The following is a 20,015-nucleotide window of genomic DNA, read 5'->3' as shown; positions in this document are numbered from 1 at the left end:
TTGGCAACTTACCCTAGTTGTCGGTGCTTAGCTATCAAGATCTGGGAAATTTAGCGTCAATCGAGACCTTTTCAATCTGACCAGTCGTCATAATCTATATGTGATGAGTGATCAATATGACCAATTTGCTAGCAACTCCCTTGGATCCTTTCATTGTTCTTCGTTATTGTTTTTTGAAGATATGTACTAAAAACTCACTATTGACTTCCAAACGGAGATGAAACCCAACATTTAGACTCAACCCGAGACACAAGCCAACCTATGCGTAGAATGGCCTTCTCTCATGAATCAAAAAAGAAATGTTGGAAGCCCCAAGCCGATAATTTCCATGGAATAAGAAAAGCACCTGCCCACGAAATGAAAAGGTTTGAAACCGCACTAAAAGAAAAAGAAAAAGAACAAGGACAAGGACAAGGACAATACATGAAGGAAGATATCAATACCGGGCAAATACTCTTGTACACAAACAGTCAACTCTTCGCTTATGCGGGGAGTATTTTCCTTTTCCATTTCAGAAAAAAAACTAGGATGTCTTGGGGCCTTGGTCAGAGATATCCGAATCATACCACATTTTCATCCCAGGGTAGGTGCAAGGAGCGCTTTTCAAACCATTACCGACTGCACCTACAGGGCGCCGAGGAGCGAGAGTCCGAACATATACTATTTCACGCTCAGCAGCAGTTGTTCCACGATCAAATTGGGAACGGCGACGACGTTGCTCGTCTCGATACTGCTGTCCAACTCGTGGGGCGAACAAACCTGACGGATTAGGTTCACTTAATTAGTATTAAATAAGGATTATCGATATCACTAACCAACATGTTCCGCGTTCTCGATACTGCGACGCATCTTCGATGGGTTATCTGGACCAGGAAAGCGATCCTCCGTCCCCGCAAGAGGCCCAGCGCCAGTGTGAAAGATCTAGCCAAACAAGCACCCGATTAATTTAAGAATGGCCTTCATGGAAAGGGAAAGATGGTAATTGGTACCTTGGGGCGAAATGATGGGTGCTCAAGCATTACGGAGCTATTGCGGAACTTTTGTACAAGGCAATCCTTCCCCTGAATGGCTGCTCATACGTTAGAGCATGAACCCACAGTTGGGATATGGGGGCGCAGACTTGCGTATGAGACCTCTGCGACCTTATCGCTGTTAAAACAGTTCCTATACGCCTTGTTAAAATCATTACGTACTGGCCCTGTGGATTATACCTACCAGGTACGCCCTGCTCGCACTTTAACAAACTTCAGATATTGTAAGTTTATGACCAAAGACAGTTGGATTTCAATGAGTCACTAGGAACTAACATCGATTATATCGATTGGCTGGAGGAGGGTTAGTCACATGGCACTCGCAATTGATGGTATTTCTCACATCCTCGAAGTTGATGAAAGCATAGCCAACACTAGAACAAAAACGTCAGTTAAAGAGCGAGGCATGGCGTGTACATATGTTCAGCATACTTGCAGTTATTTGCAAAATCTATATCGGAAACAGTCAATCGGCATCCATCTATCCTGAGACAGCAATCTGGACCTACCGATACGCAAATACATGAAGTCATATTTTCCGGCGCTTGTCTCATCGACAATAGCCTTGAGCATAGCCTTATTGAATTAGAATTTGACATCCAGTACTGTCTTGCTGTTGTTTCATGAGCCATACCTGGTCAATCTTGTTGGGGATGTTCCGCAGCATGATCTATCATCCAAGGTTGGGCACAGGTGATGTGAATTGGTGCAGGAGATGGTACTTACAGTGGTGCGCACATCTAAACCAAGACGAATGCGCTCGATATCTACCGCATTCTGGTTGCTCAGACGTAAATCGGGATAGCGTGTAAGTTCGCGGCGGGGAGACGTCAAAATTCTTTCGCCTGCTCGGGTCATCCAATCCATCAATCCAGCATGTTCACCTGGCGGGATTGTTGAGCGACCTGTAGGGCTTAGTTCCATGTAAGGAGCATGATTGGGCTGGGGTGAGGTCCACGATGCATCTTCTTGATGAGGAGCATCAAGGCAGGACACATTCCCTTTCATGGAGCACGGGCTGTGGGGAGACTGGTGTGTTTCACTCTCCACATCTGGCCTAAATAACGAAACCTCAACAACGCAATCCTTCAAAAATTCATTAGCGCTCATTTTATTAGGGTGGTAGTTTTTTACGACTCACGTCCACGGAGGTGCCATTAAGTGTTGTCATAACATTTTCGGCATCACGAATGTTGAAATACTCTATGTGGAACTCGGCGATGTTTGCCTGGCCAGAAGGTGATGCGGTAAAGGTCTTTATATCTCCGAAAGTCATAGCAAGTGTCTCAAACGATCGGGCCACTGTACGTTGATTTAACTTCGGGTTTCGACTGTCGTAATAAATAGTGGCGAGCAGCTGGCCCTCGTAATCCGAGGTCTGCGAAAGAAGAGCTGGGTCTAGATGTTGTACGTACTCTTTGGGAGTGAGAGAGAAGACCCGCCATTCTGGTCGGAGGAGGCGGACCTTTTCAATTGCCTTCTTGGTTTCACGACAGTCGCTGAAGGAAACATATACCTTGCCCATGGAGCTTAGTTCGGAAAGTATAGGACCTCTGAGGGAAGTGAATTCACGACGCTTTTCAACAGTTACTCTATGTCTAGATGGTGTTCAGCAGGGGTGGGGTTTCCAGGTGCCACTCACGTTGAAAAACCCAGCAAGTGACATATACGTTAGGTTAGTTGGAACATTCTCTATAAGTAAAGCCCGAAGGGGTCCTTCTGGCTCATACTTGCTCCGGGTCGGAGTAAGGGAGAGGTATTCCCTACGGATTCTATCACTTCCAATGACTCCATAAGCTGGCACAGACCTCTCGGGGCAGCTATTTGGTAGGGCTTCGGCCGCCCCAGGGTCAACATTAGAACTAGCCGAGAAGCAGATCTCACTGGAAGATTGGTCTTGGGCCTTTAAATGAACTAGGTTGGCGCCCACGGCATCAGTCACCCCAATTGGTGTGAAGCTTGCAGCTGTTGGAGAAAGCTGTGGCCGATTTGACACGTTGGTTGAGACAAGAAACGGGTCTGAAGAAGTTCTATAATCTATCAGTGCGGGCCTGGGAATTGATAGCCGCTCACTTACGTCGAGAAGATCTGTTTGAAGCCAGTCCAATCATCGAGTGGACCACAGGCACTTGAATCGGAAAACGCTTTGGATCGCACATCTTCTGGCGAGAATGCAGTGAGTTTCGTGTCTGGTGACCCATTGGGAGAAGCCGCCCAATCAGTGGAACTAGGGCTGCTCAACCCTCGAGGAGAGTTGGACCCTCTCATGTCGAAAGACAGGGCCAGGGCCGGATGACTCTTCTGGGAGCCTGGGCGTATCTAGGGCAGATATCTTATGTGATGAAACTGCCAAGTGACAAAATCTAGCAAACAACAGTGTTAGCTTTTTTGGTAAAAAAGATGTGATTGCAGAGCTTAAGGGGTGCTAGAGGGAATGTTAGGTTAAACACAAGCTTGCTAGGTAGGCAGCTAATTCACTCCTTCAGGCACGGGAGTAAAATGCTCAAGGGGGGTTAGCTCCTGGGATGTTGCCACGCAGAGTTATTGAACAGTCGCTGCCAAAGGATATGAGCTTGCTCCAATGTACTCGTAATGAGCACAACCATATGTTTATCAGTTGGATGGGGCTCCATTAAAATCTAGGCGTCTATATAAAGCTGGATCGTTATCCCTGTACTTAGCTATATACTGTGGGTTTGTTTTGGTTTTGTTTTTTGAAATTTTTTGAAATTTTTGTTTGAAGTCCAAGGGATGTGAGCAACGCATACAAGTATATATACTTATACCTTGGCCTCGGTTTAGTCAAATTAAGCTACAGCTGGAGGGAGAGAGAGAGAGAGAGAGAGAGAGAGAGAGAGAGAGAGAGAGAGAGAGAGTGTGTGTGTGTGTGTGTGTGTATGCGAGAGAAAGAGAAATGAAAAGAAAAGAAAAAGGCCATTGTTGGTGGTATTGATAATCCTTTGTCGAGTTCCTCCGCGATACGCAGGCCATTAGCTTGCAACATCAAACCAGTTAGGCCCATGGTTTGGCTTCTAATAGTCCGCTCGAGTCCCAGACTCCCAAAGGAGATTTAGCTGGAGAAACGCAGAAAGTGATAACTTGGTATCATCTCTAAAATTATAGGACAAGCTAAACAACTACAAAAGGCTTTGTTTTATCATATGTTACCATGAAAGAAAGTGAGGGCTTTCAAAATGGAGAGTGGCAGCAACCTCATTCGTAGCAGAGCACCTATTCAAGTTATCCTATCGATAACCGACCGCTCCGATAACCGGTGTTTCCTGTTATCGGGCAGTATGACACCTAGGGTAGGTACGTGTTCTTGGCATCAGTGCAAGCTCAACACCAGCTCTCCCTGACGGTAAACCTCGAGTATTATAGTTTACTGTGCGTCCCCAAAGACATCCGAACTATATAGGATGTTAATACCAGCTCTATGCGGACTGATACCCATGTCTATCTGAATAATCTTAAATTCTAAACCACTTGATTGACCCCGATTGCTCCTATCAACCCCGACAAACCCGCCTCGGCAACATGCCGTCTATGGTTCCGTCACGAAGTGAGTCTTCATACGTACTCAACCAGGTCAGAACTCCCCATTACGTGTGAATTTATCAATAAATTAACGCGATGCTGTCTGCAGATAATTATATCCCCCTCGGATACCGATTATCTAGATCAATTGATCCCTTCTATCAAAGAGTACAGTGTCGGCAATAAAACATCTGAGTTATTACGCTCCCTCTCTAAATTCTCTAGCGACAAAGAAGCGGAAATCGAGACTATCTGCAATACAAACCACCAGGAATTTGTCTCTTCCGTCAATCAGCTTCTCCACGTCAGGGAAGGTACTGTCAGTTTAACGGCCGAGATATTGAACCTCAATCAATCAATCCAAGCAAGTACAGAAAAGTTAGCCGAACAAAAGAAGGCATTGGTAGAATCGCGGCGTCACCGTCAGAATATCGATGAGACATCCCGTGCGATACAAGATTGTCTCGAAGTTCTTCGCCTTGCCAACCAGGTTCATGATCTTCTAGCAAAGAAGAATCATTATGCCGCACTTCGCGCTCTAGAGGAGCTCCAGAATGTTCATCTAAAGGGTGTCACACAGTTTCAAATAGCTGATATGATTCAGCGTTCCGTCCCGGCCACCCAAAGAGCCATAGCTGAAGCCGTGATGTCAGATTTGAATACCTGGCTGTACCGGATACGAGAAATGTCACAGTACCTCGGGGAGATAGCCTTGTATCATACGGACTTGCGGAAGACAAGGCAAAAGGAGCGTGCTGCGAAAATACCATATCTTGAGCATTTCAAGCTGAATTCTGCAATCGAGCTAGTCTGCGACGAGCACGAAGAATATGATCTTCTCCAAAACGAGGAGCTGCAAGTTGATTTTACTCCGCTTTTTGAATGCCTACACATCCACCAGTCTCTAGGTCAGATGGAGAAGTTCCGGGTCGAATATGCAAACACCCGTCGTCGACAAAAAGAGCTCCTTATACCAGCTTCCATCACCTTAGTAGATGATGATGGGGCTAGTCTGCATAATCTCCTAGAGGAGATGGCAGGCTTTGCAATTGTTGAGCGTTCTACCATGAAAAAAGTCCCGGACATGAGATATCCAGTTGATGTGAAATATCTTCTTTCCATAATACAACTAGCAATGCGCTGCTAACCAGTGAAATTAGGTCGATGAGCTATGGGACTCAATGTGTCAGACTGCCATGGGTCTGATATCAAAGGCCCTCCACGAAGTCGACAATGCCGAGAGTCTTCTAAAAATTAAGAATCTAATTGCATTGTTCATGCAGACAATGAATGTATGTCTCTGACCGTGGTGTTTTAACATGGCTTTACTAAACTCAAGGCCACAGACCTGGGAATTTGCCGTGGGGGCATTCGATAGCTTACTCTTGACTTTATTCAGAAATTACGCCGAGCTGCTCAAAAGACGGTTTAGTGATGACTTTCAAGAGGTAGCCATCTTAACCAGCTCCAAGGACCGCTCTATTTATTCTCAATGCTAATATTGCAAAGATCGTATCCACGGATGATTACATGCCCATGCCGATACAAACGCCCGAAGAATACGATAAGGTACTCAACGTTAGCTGGTTTACCCCTAGCGAGCCACAGGAGCCGGGGTACGTTGTCGCCCACCCTACTTATGGTTCTGTTATCGCACAGTTTATACTGAGCTTAGTTATTTTAGTTTCCCGTGTGTTCTTCCATTCTCACAGATGTACCCATTGTGCTGCATCGATATACGAAACTTCCTCAACCAATTCTACTTCTTTGCCAATGACGATTTTTCAAATCCCGATATCATCGATGAGACGTTGAAAGATGTAAGGATGCGGCGCAAGCATAAGCAAGGTTGGACCGCTTCTAACTATATCAGGCCCTGGACGAACTTCTTTCTAGTAAAGTCTGCGACACGCTCGTTGAGCGCCTCAACTCCCAGTATCTGGGACAAATCGTGCAAATACTTATCAATTTGGAACACTTCGAACACGCGTGCCATGAGCTTGAGTTGTTGCTTGCTGCCGCCAGATCACAGAGCTCGTCCAGCGATCCAGTAGCTTTAAAAGCGACAGGGAAATTCCGAGATAACAAGAAGCAGGCAGAGAAACGCATATTTGAAGTTGTGAATTCTAAGATTGATGATCTCATTGAAACTGCAGAGTACGACTGGATGGCTACTGTGGCTCCTACAGAACCAAACAACTACATGCAAACTCTCACCCGTTTTCTTTCTAACATTATGAATTCAACCCTCCTTGGGCTTCCCAAAGAGATCAAAGAACTGATTTATTTCGATGCCTTAAGCCATGCTTCTACTATGATTTTAGTAAGTTTTTTGCGTGTTCTGTGTTGCTGTGGGCTTAACTGATTATCATGTAGGCCCTTCCATTAACCCCAGAAGTGAAGCGAATCAATCCCAATGGGGTCATGGCTCTTGCAAAAGACGTGGAATATTTATATCAATTCGTCGATAGTCTCAACAATCCCATCCTGAGAGAAAACTTAGATGAGCTACAGCAAACAGTGCAACTGATGCAAGCAGACAACGCAGACGAGTTTTACGATATCTCCATGAGAAACAAGAAGTATGGACGCGTAGATGCGATTAACGGCCCGACTTTGCTGGAGAAGTAAGTGGTGAATGAATCCGAGGAGTTCGAATATGTACTAACTCTCGAAGACTTACACATACAGTACAAAGCCCGGTCAAGATGGATAAATTTTCGACTCTTTCTTCTAGATTTGGAAAGAAATCATAGACGCTTGGCTTGCGCGTTCTAGTACCCGTATAAGAAAGAAAAATTGCAATCACTAGTTCCTTGATATTCGTCTTGGTGTGCTTTAAACTATAATTGGCCTTATAAATACTCCCATTGAAACATATTGCCCTTCCTGTCACTAGCAGGAGGCCCTAACGTCATAGAAACAATAAAAATGGGTATGTTCTAGTATATACTCGATCACCCAGAGGAGCACATCCGGTAGCGCCCCCCGACAAGTGCCATGGTTCAACGGTTCAGTGTAAGAGATACACCTTGATTAAATGCACCGCAACGAGGAACTGCCCCGTCGCGAGCAGTACCTATAACTTATACCCCCCTCACTGTGAAAAGCGGTTGGCGAAATTAGCTTTCTAAAACCAGATTGGGCAGGGGCCGTAGAACGTCGGGAAAATAGGTATAACCTGAGAGGACTGCATACCTGCTGGGGGGGTAGATGAGGATAAGGAGTATACATTCCTTCAAACATCTGAGTTTGCGGCTGTGCATACGCCGCCGTTGGATCGGACTGCACAGCACCTCCATACATTGCCTGTTGCCTGTACTCCTGATCCTGGAGAGGGTGCTGCCCCAGGGCTCCGTAATCCGGCGGTGCCATATGATGGGGGTGGTGCTGAACACCATGCTGAGCCGGTGGCAACTGGCCCGCAGGGGCGGGGGGCGCGGCTGCAGTTGGAGCTCCTGCTGTCTGGCTTGAGCGTTTTGCATGTGCCGAGGCTTCCTCGCGGGGGACAATATCGATGAGGAAATCAAACATGTCGGACTTAGACAAAGCGGCAGCGATGTCCGATCTCTGCAATGTCCTTCGCTTGTTATCCTCAGCATGTATCCATGCCCGCATAGTCAGCTCGGTAATGAAAACGTCACAACCTTTGGCAAACAAGATGGGAGCCTCGGCAGATATCATTTTGACTTCTGGATCAGCCTTCATGACCTTTTTTATCCGAGCTAGCGGTAATTGGTGGATTTTATAGTCATGGTTATCGGATTCCAGGTGGTTGATTACGTGTTGCCAGTACGTCGTCAAGATGTCACGGGCGGTTCCCTGTAAGCCCTGGTTGACCTGATGGAGAACAAAGTACGGTTAGCGGTGATATTATAAAAGGCACCATCATACCCACATTTGCCCATGTACCAGTATAGAGCTCAGCAACTGGAGCATAACCCTGTGCAGCAAGCTATAAATAATGCGAAGTCAGTTCAAGGTGTGGAACCATGTCTGTCCAAGGTTGGGTTATTACCGCCGCACTGGCACCTAAGAAAAGGCTTATCAGAACTATAATGACTCATGCGGATGGTAAATTCAAAGGGGTTTGATGATAGAGAGATCATTACCGTAGTGTCCACCATTTCTCGTGTCGTACAGGGGCTGCTGCCGGCCTTGCTGTTGTCCAGAACTTTGCTGTGTTTGATCCATTGTTTTGACAAGTCTATAATAAAGAAGCTAGATGAAGGGTCTGATTGATGAGTTAATCCGGAGGCGTTGGGCGGTAGGGGTCAAGACGCGATGTGATGTGATGCAATAGATGAAGCTAACTGCTGTTATAGCAGTCTAGGTAAAGAAGGTCTTTAGTATCAGAGCATGAAACAATACACAGTTGACTGTTTGGGCTGCCACTAATGATAATGTTTTTGGACAACACAGGCAGGTAAAGTTTGGGCAAGCAATTGATTTAATTATCAAATAAGGCGCCCGGGTCGCATTGAAGAGTCAGCAACTCGGCATCACAAAGCGCGCCAAGAACGGCGCTCAAAGTCAAGTGACGTTTGCGACCTCCGCATTATTGAGGGGTCATGAACATTCCTGATATACACCTAAGTATCATACACTACTAGTAAATAGATATCAATTTATTCATGCATACAGAGTACAGACCATAGATACCATAACAACCTTTTTTCTGAAATGATTTTCACTTTACCCTGCCACCAGAATGGGCATCTGCGACATAAAACAGTCTGTTCCTAAACTACCTGGGTATATATAACTGAAACACTATTTAGACTATGTGCTCAAATATTAAATACTCAAAGTCTTGATGTTGCCACTGATGATAACTCCGTGAGGCCATGAAAGCCCTAGACTCGCGATGGGGTATTTCGCGGGCGTTTATAGGTGGATATTTTGGATGTTACGACTCTCGAGGGGCCCGTATTGAAGGGGGGAGAATTGCCGGTTGGCAATGGTGACTATCGTGTCGTATCCATCTAGGTATAACATGATCGAGCGCATGGAATACCTATAGCCATGGAAATAAATATCGAGGACGCAGTACTCACCTACAGCTTCCCGTGTGGTTAGTGACCGATATGAGAACCTTTCGGGAACCTGGAAGCAAGCTGGAGCTGCCGTGTGGTAGCCTATTACGTACTAGTATATCCATGCTCAGAAGGCTGCACGGTGTAGGTACCTTCTCCGGATCTTGTACCCGTACCTACTACGTACTCAGCCAAGGCGGTGTTGGAAAGCCCGAGCTCGCCCCACAAACAGAAATTTCAATATTGAGACAAGCTTCCCTTCTTAACTCTATAAATCACCACCAATCCCCCCCTTAGTTTTTCACTTTCTTTTTATTTTCTGTCTCTGTTTAATATGAACTTATCATCTAACCAAGTCACTATGCAACACCACAATGGAGCTCTCTTGACAGATGAGAACATTCAACAGCTCCTTGCTCAGGCGGAGCAACGTCTCTGCAAGAATACAGAAACAGTTAATGACTCGATTACAACCGATCAGTCCGAGCAGAGCATCCCAAAGTATGTACTGTACTCCCACGGATGGTGGAACTGCCGGTCATGGCTGCGAGGGGCTAATAATTTTGCACTATAGTATCCCCAAGCTATCTACCGGATCGTTTTTGAAACCTTACGTCCGGCAACACAATGAGCTTGCAGTTATTGATACTGCACGAATAACGGGTCCCATGACTAACATTAATCACCAATCACTGGCTAATGAACAGACAGCATGGAAATTCAAACAAGTATGCACACAATTCCCTGTCTCTTTTTTTTTTTTTTTTTTTTTTTTTTTTTTTTTTTTTTTGCTATGAGGAAAACTCAACCATCGCATAAGCGCTTGACACAGTCCTTACAGCCCGTATTGGGCTGCGCTGTGGCAATGAGAGCCCTCTTGTTTCATAGTTACTCTGAGCATCACGTTTATATCAGCATTCTTATTCATTGGGGGTTGTCAGTTGACTTTTTGCTAATGACAATATGCTCCAGGATAAACCAACCGCGGGTAGTAACTGGTATCACCTTCCGAAGACGGAATTGACGCCTGAATTGAAGAGAGATTTACAACTTCTACGGATGCGTTCTATATTGGACCCCAAACGACATTACAAGAAAGAGAATAACAAGGCCCAACCGCCAAACTACTCTCAAGTAGGAACCATCATCGAAGGCCCAACCGAATTCTTCAGTGGCCGCATTGCCAAGCGAGACCGCAAGAGAACATTTGTGGAGGAGGCCCTGGTTCTGGAAAACGAGAACAAGCGCTTTGAGACTAGGTACAATGATGTACAAGGCAAAAAAAGGAGTGGCAAGAAAGCGTTCTACAAGAGTCTACGAGCCAAACGGAATTCTGGTGGAAAGAACCGACACCGATAAAAATTTCGACATAAAATTGTCAGCTTGATCAGGCCTGAATTCACAACGGCCACCAGATAATCAGGAAATAGCCGAAGAATTTCGGCGAGATCGCAGAAACAACCCCATCATTTCTTGGGCAATGCCTGCATGGTGAAATCACAACCTCTGGTCACATCATTATTATGATACCCTTTGACTAAGTGTTAGTGAAAATTTCTGAGACAACATGGACAACGAGTTTCTGGAATGATGATCATCAGTATCAATCCGGTTTATCAAGCGTTTTTTCGGCACTCACTTGCATATCCTGAGCTGCGGATCGGCCAGCTTCGAGCACTTCCTCGTGGTTAGCTTTCCCTTCCTGCAGTATAGTGTCTAGGTCTTTCACATCCCTCTGTTGAATCAGATGATCATCTCCACGAGGGACAGGTGATAGTACGGCGTTATTTGTTACCAGACTAAATGCTATGATCCGGATACCGCAGTGTCTTGCAACGACAATTTCCGGGACTGTCGACATTCCCACGACATCTGCCCCGAGCTGGCGAAGCATCCGACACTCCGCCCTGGTCTCATAACTGAGATTCCGAGTCAAAAAGAGCCTCGAAGCTATTCGGAGTGCCATAGCTTACCTAGGTCCGCCAACGAAAGCATAAACGCCCTCATGTAATCTCCGATTACTTTCCTTTGATCCCATAACTCCATGCCATGCTTTATGAACCTGGCGACGCAGGTCTAGATCATAAGCGTCCGACAGAGGTGGGAACCGAGGGCCGAATTCTTCGTAATTAGGTCCTCGCAGCGGATGGATACCTGCCAATCCAGCGAGAAAAATGTGCTTTGCGTATTGTTAGTGCAACCCAGGATAGTATTGATGCGAGCGAACGTTTTGGCTTACGTCGTTTAGTAGTACAATGTCGCCGACGACGTAATCTGGGTTAAGACCCCCAGCAGCATTTGTCACTATGTGTACGACATTAGCCAGCCCTAAAAACGCCTAGTTTAGGTTCCAACCGGGGAGTTGGCTCACAAACAACCGTGTCAACTCCCAGCAATTTGAAGACACGAATAGGGAACGTCACTTGTTCTATGGAATGACCCTCATAGTAGCTAAAGAATGCTGGAATTTAGCGGTTACATTCGCTTCCGTTTTAATCAGGAGATCCTTACTGTGCACGGCCAACCATCAAGACGGCCGGGACTTTATTGTCGAGTAGTCCAAACACAAGCTTACCAGCATGTCCAGGGACTTCGTTCGTTAGTAGGTGGTCTGCTGGTGAAAAGGGACTGTGAAGCAACTTTGAACTGACCGGTCAAACGAGGGAAGTGAGGGATATCAGAATAATCAATTTCTACTCGTTGCGCACTATCAATAGTGTTTGCAAGTCCGCCTAATCCAGAGCCACAAACAATAGCTACACGGGGACTTTGCAATATGCTCGGTAAATTTTTCTTTATGAAATTGTATGCTTCATCCGTCTTCTCGAGGCTTAAAGGACATGCAGGGTGCTCCATGTGATTCGGCATCTTTCGCTTTGCTTGTATTGACCGCGAAGTGTGGTTTTTTGAGGCACAGGTAAGGTAGCGCTTAAGTAGTGAGATAGAAACCCTCGCATAGAATAATCAACTGACGCGTGGTGAACTTATCTTACTCAATAAGCGAAATTAATCATTCGTCAATTGAATTACCAGCTTGGTGGTAGGTTGTGGGTAGGCAACTTTGGTAAACTTCGAGTTTTCCAGGTACTGGTACCAGGTAGTTAACTAACTATTTGGTCACGAGGGCTGATTAGTCAGGTAAAATCTAAGGAACAACTTAGGGCCTAGAAACAATCAAGTCAACGAAGCAATGAACCCAACAAGTGTCCTATAGGTCTCTCTTGTGCGAGCTTTCATTTCCTCGTCCGGAAAAAAAAAGGCAGGAAAGCAAAAAAAGGGCAAAATGTCACAGTTATCACCCCACAATATCTTATTGCGAGCAGGCAGGCCCTTGCAGGTACCGTCTTTGGAATTCTATACTGCCCGGGAATTTACATTGATGTTATCGACCAGTTTTTTGCGCGATCGCGAGCTCTTCTTAGCACGTCTAGTCAGTTAGGCAATGTGAAATATCCCCAATCCACCGCAACGAAGCCAGATGGAACAGAAGAAAGGTTGGTCTTTCCATTTTTTTCCTGTCCCTTCGGGTGTTAATGGATACAGATCAACACAACCTCGAGAGCCTTTCGATTCAGCAGTCAAGGAATGGTTTGTCTCCCAATCTATATCTGGTCTCGTTCTGGGAACAAACGAAGGATTTTTTCTGACATGTGATCTCGGTAGGGGAGAACGTCTAAATGATATCAACCTCAATGCGCGACTACCGAGAAGCGTCCAGGCGCTATACTTACGGCCGCTCCGGAGAAAGGCCGAATATGGCCTTCCGGTTTGCGACCTTCAGTTAAGATCGTACAGCATGCGGAACCTCGAGTTTTTCACGGATTTTGCTATTCGAGCTGCCTATTACTTGAAACTCCCGGTCTCTGGTCCTGTACCCCTACCCAAAATTACCGAGCGATGGACTTTCCCTCGGAGTAATTTTGTACACAAGAAGAGCCAGGAAAATTTCGAACGCATAACCCTTCGCCGATTGATTCAGATTAAAGATGGGAACCCCCAAGTTGTCCAAGCTTGGCTTGCCTTTGTCCGGAAGCATGCATTCTATGGTGTTGGAATGAAGGCAAATGTCTGGGAGCATGAAAGTATCGGTAAGACACAAACCCCAATACCACATGCCAGATTATGATATCCTAACCGCGCCGATAACCAGAAATTGCGAGAAACATGGACCAAGCTCTTCCCGGGGTTGAAAAAAATCTCGAGCTTCATCCCTCACGGTTTGGCCGTCGTGAAAACAAAACATCCGAGACAGGGGAATCATTGTCTGAGTTTTTGGGAAACGAGCGGTTATCTTTAAACAAGGGACCACTGGCTGTTAGCAGCCGATAGGGTGCACTAGTTGTATAGCTGCTCTCTTATTGTTGTTCTCTGTCGACACGTAGCTTTAAGAAACTGTATATTACTCTGTATTCATAAATACACCCCATAAAGCACAAAGTAAGCGCTAATACTCGTAGCAAGTACTATGTGGTGGTAAACAGTGCTTTACAATGTACATGTTCTTCTTCCCTTCCTATGATTGTTATTCCGGCGGGTGGTATTAGATGGTAGCATGGTTCATCATGGGGTTGCAGAAGCAGTTCTGATCTTCTGTTCAGTGCATAGGTAGCCATGGCTTTGTTCTCCGGCAGCAGATTCACTGGTGTGTTCAGGTCACGTGTATTAAAACTGTCCCGGCGATCCATTTCAATAAAATCCGGGGCACAACTTTATACCTAACATCACCCCCGAAAGCCTCTGATAACCGGGCGAGATATGTGTGTCGCAGTTGGAAAGCATCGCCAATGCCTCCAAACATTAAAGGCACGCAAGAGAATTGGTTATACCAAGGGCTTCGACATCGGACCTGCAAGACCGTCTCTAAGGTGGAAAAGTTCTCACGATTCGCAACAGTGTTTTGCAACCACGATTTTTTCCGGAATTCAACCCACTGGTGTGCCGCACCTAGGGAATTACCTTGGCGCTCTGCGTGAGTGGGTTAAAATACAGGATGCCGCCACCGATGATACTAAGTTAATATTTTCCATCGTCGATTTGCATGCATTAACCGTGCCTCAACAAGGGCACGAACTGAGGAAATGGAGAAAGGAGGCCTTTGCGATGTTGATAGCTGTTGGTTTAGATCCCAGACGTTCGACGATTTTCTATCAATCCGCCGTATGCGATAGCCTGAAACCCATTCAATGTTACTTCCACGCCGGATATCCAGCTGATAAGCTAGTCAGGTTCATCACCATGCTCAGCTATTCTGGATTCTTAGTACTGTAGCGTCTACGGGATACCTATCTAGGATGACGCAATGGAAGGTGAGTGCTCTCTAAAAGATAATACTGTCTATGCCCCTATTGGCAAAAGAAAATACACGAACGCGGGCATATAATTAACCCCAATCAGAGTAAACTTCAACTGCCAGAAGACACTACCTTGGAAAATGCAGAGGTTCGGTCGAAGCTACGTCTGGGGCTTTTTTCATATCCAGTGCTCCAGGCTGCGGATATCCTGGTTCATAGGTCTGCTTACTGTCCGTCGGGTAAATAATATCTTGCTAAGGTGACCCAGAGCTACCCATGTTCCAGTCGGAGAGGACCAAAGGCAACATCTGGAATTCTCCAGGAATACTGCAAATAGCTTCAATCACCTCTACGGGACAGTATTCCCATCCCCGGAAGCACTGATTTGTTAGGCTGCCCAGCTCATGTGTAGCTACCCCTGGTGTTCATAAGCTAACTGCCATTAGCTCCCGCGAAGAGGGTGATGTCTCTGAAGGAGCCAACGCTCAAAATGTCAAAATCCCATGTTGACGAACGTTCAAGGATCATACTCACAGATTCCCCGGGGGACATTCGACAAAAGGTTAAAGCTGCGCTTACAGATTCAGAGCCTGGCATAACCTATGATCCGATTTGCCGGCCAGGTATATCCAACCTTATAGAGATCCTAAGCCATCTCGAAGAAGGCTCGTGCTTCGAAATCGCATCACGGTACGAGTCGGCAAGTCCACGAGCTCTCAAGGAGCACCTGTCTGAAGAGATCTGTAAGGCATTGTCTCCGATTAAAGAGAAGTACAATGCAACTATCTCAGACGGCCGTAGTTTAGACGTTATTTCAGAAGAAGGGGCCGAGAAAGCACGTGCCAATGCCGAGATCACTATGAAGATGGTCCGAGAAACTATGGGGCTATGACATTTTTCTGCGAGCCGGAATCATTAAATAGCTCACCGTTCTTTGTTTCTATTTAATATTTCGACTTCAAAATCCACTGTATCAATGCCAATTGCATCATCCCGGTGTAGACTTTTCCCTTAGATCCGAATACCCATTTGTCATGTAGTCATGCGTATCTGTCTAAGAATCGGTCGGGACAGGGGGATAACCATAGATGGTCTTCAGCGTTGGGAGACAATAATGATTCAGGCCAAGTAAATCCAATGTGGGTGTGCTTTGAATTACTTAGTTGGTCTACCTAAGAGGGCGACAATCGTCAATTAAAAAAGCCATCATTCCCATCCATGGACGGCGTAAGCTGTGGCAATGGCATAAATACATCCGTTGGCTAGTTGCAAATTGCACCGGGGTTGCATATGCAGCATGACGGGCATAACCGATTGAGCTATGATCATACCGTACCCTCTATAACATTGCCGAAGCCGGCAACGGCGGATAGTTAAGCTTTCCAGTCGGTCCGACTTGGCATAGCTTCGTCGCTTTCGGTAAATTCGGTGGAACCTCAATCGTACCTTAAGGCAAGCTAGCCTTCGACCCTTCAATGTTGGGCCCGGACTGTCGTCCCCCGCCCCGTGCTTTTGCTTTTATCCTCAGAAAGGCAGATTGATGGGAAGCCCATACGATGTTAAATAGGTTTCTAATTTTATCATCTGGTCAGTAATCCAGTCGCAATTCAAGCACCCAACATTCAACACACAAGCACAGGTAGGTTCCTCTGCAATCTGTACTGATGGCACAATGATGACGACAACAATAGGATGCTGCACATGACCATTGGATAGTGTAGGCCCCGTTCCAGGCCATCCGGTCTAGGCAACAATAGCAGCACACCTCTACAAAACAGCTCGCCATGCGCCAGTCAATGGTGCTACCTTACCCGGGAGTTTACTACCTACTTACCAGCTGGGGTGGTCTGTCTTATACTTCAAGTCCTTCACCGAGATTTGTCGGTTGCATATCTATTATATAACCCACTGCGCTCTTGCTTCCCTTACATCCTAGGCGGCTGTGGGGTACCCCAACTTGTCGGCAAATCACAATGTGGAAGGTTTATTCAATTCTCGGTGCTTTGCTATTGACTCGATGTTGGGCGGGTTCATTGGTACTTCGACAAAGCGGATTGCCCGCTGTCGTTCAGCTAAATATCCGTCGCAACAATATACCGGATCCCATAGCGAGAGATCAAACGAGGCGAAAACGGGACAAGACCGTCTCGCAGTTAATTGATAATGAGGTACGTTGGCTAATAATCCCTCTATATGTATCAGGGACTTACGCTTCGGCAGGAGACGCTCTACTTCTGCAATGTAACAATCGGCACACCAGAGCAAAATCTGCGGTTGATTCTCGACACTGGTAGCAGTGATCTTTGGTGTAATGCTGCAAATTCAACACTTTGTTCGTCGTCTAGAGATCCATGCCGTATACCTGGCTCATTTGACCCAAACTTGTCTTCATCCTTGTCTTATGTTTCATCCGATTTCAACATCACGTATGCAGATGGGACGGGTGCCGCTGGGGACTACGTAACCGACACACTCCATATCGGCGGTACAACAGTCGAAAATTTTCAGTTTGGAATCGGATACTCATCTAGCTCCGCGGGTAAGTCATGTCAGGGCATGCGCCTCGTCAAACCATTGTTTAGAATACTAACTGCTCCCGATTCAGAGGGTGTTTTAGGAATTGGCTACCCATCGAATGAAGTCCAGGTTGCTCGTTTTGGGGACGATGCGTATCCCAACCTTCCTCGATTTTTAATGCAGAAGGGTTTGATTCAATCGAGCGCCTACAGCCTGTGGCTGAATGATCTTGAGGCAAATACTGGGTCTATCCTCTTCGGGGGGGTTGATACAGAAAAGTATCATGGTGATCTACGGACTCTTCCTGTCCAGAGCATCAATGGTGGGTATTCTGAACTCATAATAGCGCTCACTGGCGTTTCGCTCAATACTAAGTCCAGAGATCGCCATTTTTCCTCGGGAGACCTACCTGCAGCGGTTCTCCTTGACTCTGGAAGCTCTCTCTCGTATTTACCAGACTCCATTGCGGAGGAAATTTACAGAGACATTGGTGTGACTTATGAGCCATCCACTGGTGCTGGGTACGTACCATGTAGCTTGGCTCAGGATGACATTAATATAACATTCACATTCTCGTCCCCAGAAGTCACCGTTGGCATCAAGGAGCTTATTATAGACGGCGGGGGTCTTCGCTTTTCAAACGGTGATCGTGCTTGTATATTCGGTATTGTCCCTGCCGGAGACAGCACCGCTGTTCTTGGCGATACTTTTTTGCGCAGCGCATATGTTGTCTATGATCTGACAAATAATGAGATCTCGCTTGCACAAACCAGGTTCAATTCAACCAAGAGCAATGTTTTTGAGATACAGAGTGGAGATGATGCTGTACCCAACGCGACAAAGGTGTCTCACCCTGTTACCTCGGTTGTGGCCGATGGCTCGGGGGCGCGGATTGGGGGGCCGACGGATAGCGGAGACACTATACAATCTACAGGGACGGGTGCAGCAGTGGCGTTTGGGGAAGGAATGGGCGTTCCAGGACGTCTCGCTTTAAGCGCTGTGGTGGTCTGGTACATATGGGCCTTTTGACCGTGTCTACGCTACATACATATTTAAGCTATTTGCATGTAAATAATGCGGAGACGTGTATGTGGAAAAGTCTACAATATATATTAATATGAAAAGAGTGCATGATCTTTTTAAATACAAGCCGACGCCTGGCGGCCTGTACTTTACTTTAGATTATATAATTAACTCCTTTTACTTTATTATATAAGGATTAGATATTTTTACTCTACTCTAGATTATCTTATTTTTTAGAGACTTGGTAGTCTATGATAAATAATAAATATTATAAATAGTAAAAACTATCTTATTTTAAATAGAAATTATATATATAATAAAATATTATGTATTAAGAAATAGATTAAATATATATAGAGTTTAGCTTATAAGCTATATAAAAGGTAATATATATTGGATGGGTTAGATGACTCAGCTATACTGCATAAATTTTATACAGGATAAAAATCAATAAAATTATTATAAGGACTGGATCTTTCTATTTAACAAACTTACTAAAAGTTATTAATATTAATTAATTGATTTATAATATAGATAGATCTAGAAGAATAATAATTGTAGGCTATAAATATAGCTTAAAAAAGTTCTTAAAAAAAGTAAGTAAATAACTTTATTCTTTTATCTCTTATTATTATCTTTCTATCCTTTTATTCTATACTCTGGTTGACCCTGGTGGTTCTGTTAGTATATGTAAGGCACTAAACAATGCCAAGGTTCTAGTAACTATCAAGCAATATTAGTATTCTAAGAATTCTAGTTTAGCTAATTAGATAGCTCTATTAGAAATAAAATAAATTATTAAAGAATTTATAAAATTAGAATCTCTAAAGATTTTATATAAATGTTTCTTTAGAAATAGGTTTTAGAGATTAATAAATAATAATTTTAATATCTATTTTAATTAATTTTTTTTAGATTATTAAATAGTTAATGTAAGGCCTCTGTAAAGAATACTGGGTATTTACATGCTAAGTTAGCCTAAAGCTAACTTAGCTAGAGAGATACCTCTTTATTTTATAAAGAATATATACTTAGAACTTTAGTATTAATTTATTAATAATTTTTTATTCTTAAAATCCAGCTATTATAATACTATATTCTTTATTATTAGGTATATTACTGTCAGGCCTCTGAAGAATACTGAGTATTTATAAGCTGAGTCAGCCTAAAGCTAACTTAGTTAGAGAGATACCTCTTTACTTTATAAAGAATATATATTTAAAACTTTAGTATTAATCTATTAACTATTTTTTATTCTTAAAATTTAGTTATTATAATACTATATTTCTTAATATTAAATATATTATACTTTTTTATATTATTTATAAATAATCCTAAGACTAAGGATATCATAATTTTAATAATTAATCTTATATTTAGTCTATTAGGGATAATAATATTTAATATATAATTAAATTTATAATTCCTGGAATCTTCTTATAAAGTAATAATATATTTTTTATAAATAAATCTTATAATAGTATTAAATAATAAGCTAGATTCTTTATAATTATCTATTATAATTAACTAGAAAGGTAGAGTAATCTCTTTATAATAAAATCTTATAGATCTATTACTAG

At 44.3% G+C, this 20,015-nt stretch overlaps 8 protein-coding genes across 8 annotated transcripts; 5 read left to right on the top strand and 3 right to left on the bottom strand.

Annotated features, from left to right (window-relative positions):
• Positions 1–523: 523 nt before the first annotated feature.
• ASPVEDRAFT_137381 (putative meiosis protein MEI2) lies at positions 524–3,299 on the bottom strand (the record flags this gene model as incomplete). Its single annotated transcript, XM_040807385.1, has 11 exons — positions 524–759; positions 816–921; positions 990–1,061; positions 1,121–1,211; positions 1,375–1,405; positions 1,541–1,607; positions 1,666–1,701; positions 1,758–2,117; positions 2,173–2,607; positions 2,674–3,061; positions 3,109–3,299. 11 exons carry the CDS (start codon positions 3,297–3,299, stop codon positions 524–526), a joined length of 2,013 nt encoding a protein of 670 aa, XP_040670360.1.
• Positions 3,300–4,568: 1,269 nt separating this feature from the next.
• Positions 4,569–7,324, top strand: ASPVEDRAFT_137292 (Rab GTPase-binding exocyst subunit SEC15; the record flags this gene model as incomplete). The annotated part of the gene is made up of 9 exons (XM_040807375.1): positions 4,569–4,619; positions 4,678–5,670; positions 5,729–5,860; positions 5,915–6,016; positions 6,078–6,184; positions 6,244–6,388; positions 6,442–6,891; positions 6,945–7,195; positions 7,246–7,324. 9 exons carry the CDS (start codon positions 4,569–4,571, stop codon positions 7,322–7,324), a joined length of 2,310 nt encoding a protein of 769 aa, XP_040670359.1.
• A 280-nt stretch (positions 7,325–7,604) lies between these two features.
• Positions 7,605–8,762, bottom strand: hapE (CCAAT-binding factor complex subunit HapE; the record flags this gene model as incomplete). The annotated part of the gene is made up of 4 exons (XM_040807312.1): positions 7,605–8,408; positions 8,467–8,523; positions 8,587–8,600; positions 8,681–8,762. 4 exons carry the CDS (start codon positions 8,760–8,762, stop codon positions 7,605–7,607), a joined length of 957 nt encoding a protein of 318 aa, XP_040670358.1.
• Positions 8,763–9,938: 1,176 nt separating this feature from the next.
• ASPVEDRAFT_31045 (Fcf2 domain-containing protein) lies at positions 9,939–10,963 on the top strand (the record flags this gene model as incomplete). Its single annotated transcript, XM_040810418.1, has 3 exons — positions 9,939–10,105; positions 10,179–10,332; positions 10,577–10,963. The coding sequence occupies 3 exons, from the start codon at positions 9,939–9,941 to the stop codon at positions 10,961–10,963; spliced, it is 708 nt and encodes a 235-aa protein (XP_040670357.1).
• Positions 10,964–11,141: 178 nt separating this feature from the next.
• ASPVEDRAFT_136751 (purine-nucleoside phosphorylase) lies at positions 11,142–12,460 on the bottom strand (the record flags this gene model as incomplete). The annotated part of the gene is made up of 7 exons (XM_040807326.1): positions 11,142–11,186; positions 11,244–11,523; positions 11,578–11,783; positions 11,844–11,908; positions 11,976–12,055; positions 12,116–12,194; positions 12,256–12,460. 7 exons carry the CDS (start codon positions 12,458–12,460, stop codon positions 11,142–11,144), a joined length of 960 nt encoding a protein of 319 aa, XP_040670356.1.
• Positions 12,461–12,887: 427 nt separating this feature from the next.
• ASPVEDRAFT_137710 (mitochondrial 37S ribosomal protein uS10m) lies at positions 12,888–13,933 on the top strand (the record flags this gene model as incomplete). The annotated part of the gene is given in 4 exon segments (XM_040807418.1): positions 12,888–12,941; positions 12,998–13,131; positions 13,148–13,692; positions 13,755–13,933. 4 exon segments carry the CDS (start codon positions 12,888–12,890, stop codon positions 13,931–13,933), a joined length of 912 nt encoding a protein of 303 aa, XP_040670355.1.
• A 426-nt stretch (positions 13,934–14,359) lies between these two features.
• ASPVEDRAFT_136586 (tryptophan--tRNA ligase MSW1) lies at positions 14,360–15,787 on the top strand (the record flags this gene model as incomplete). The annotated part of the gene is made up of 5 exons (XM_040807307.1): positions 14,360–14,761; positions 14,830–14,910; positions 14,999–15,114; positions 15,164–15,282; positions 15,342–15,787. 5 exons carry the CDS (start codon positions 14,360–14,362, stop codon positions 15,785–15,787), a joined length of 1,164 nt encoding a protein of 387 aa, XP_040670354.1.
• A 1,081-nt stretch (positions 15,788–16,868) lies between these two features.
• On the top strand, positions 16,869–18,441 carry ASPVEDRAFT_31040 (pepsin-like aspartic protease; the record flags this gene model as incomplete). The annotated part of the gene is made up of 3 exons (XM_040810417.1): positions 16,869–17,063; positions 17,116–17,434; positions 17,501–18,441. The coding sequence occupies 3 exons, from the start codon at positions 16,869–16,871 to the stop codon at positions 18,439–18,441; spliced, it is 1,455 nt and encodes a 484-aa protein (XP_040670353.1).
• Positions 18,442–20,015: the final 1,574 nt, after the last annotated feature.

Source organism: Aspergillus versicolor (genome assembly GCF_001890125.1).
Source record: "Aspergillus versicolor CBS 583.65 unplaced genomic scaffold ASPVEscaffold_8, whole genome shotgun sequence".
In the NCBI taxonomy this organism is placed as follows: domain Eukaryota; kingdom Fungi; phylum Ascomycota; class Eurotiomycetes; order Eurotiales; family Aspergillaceae; genus Aspergillus; species Aspergillus versicolor.
Note: the sequence above shows the minus strand (reverse complement) of the source record. Positions and strands in the feature narration are given on the sequence as shown.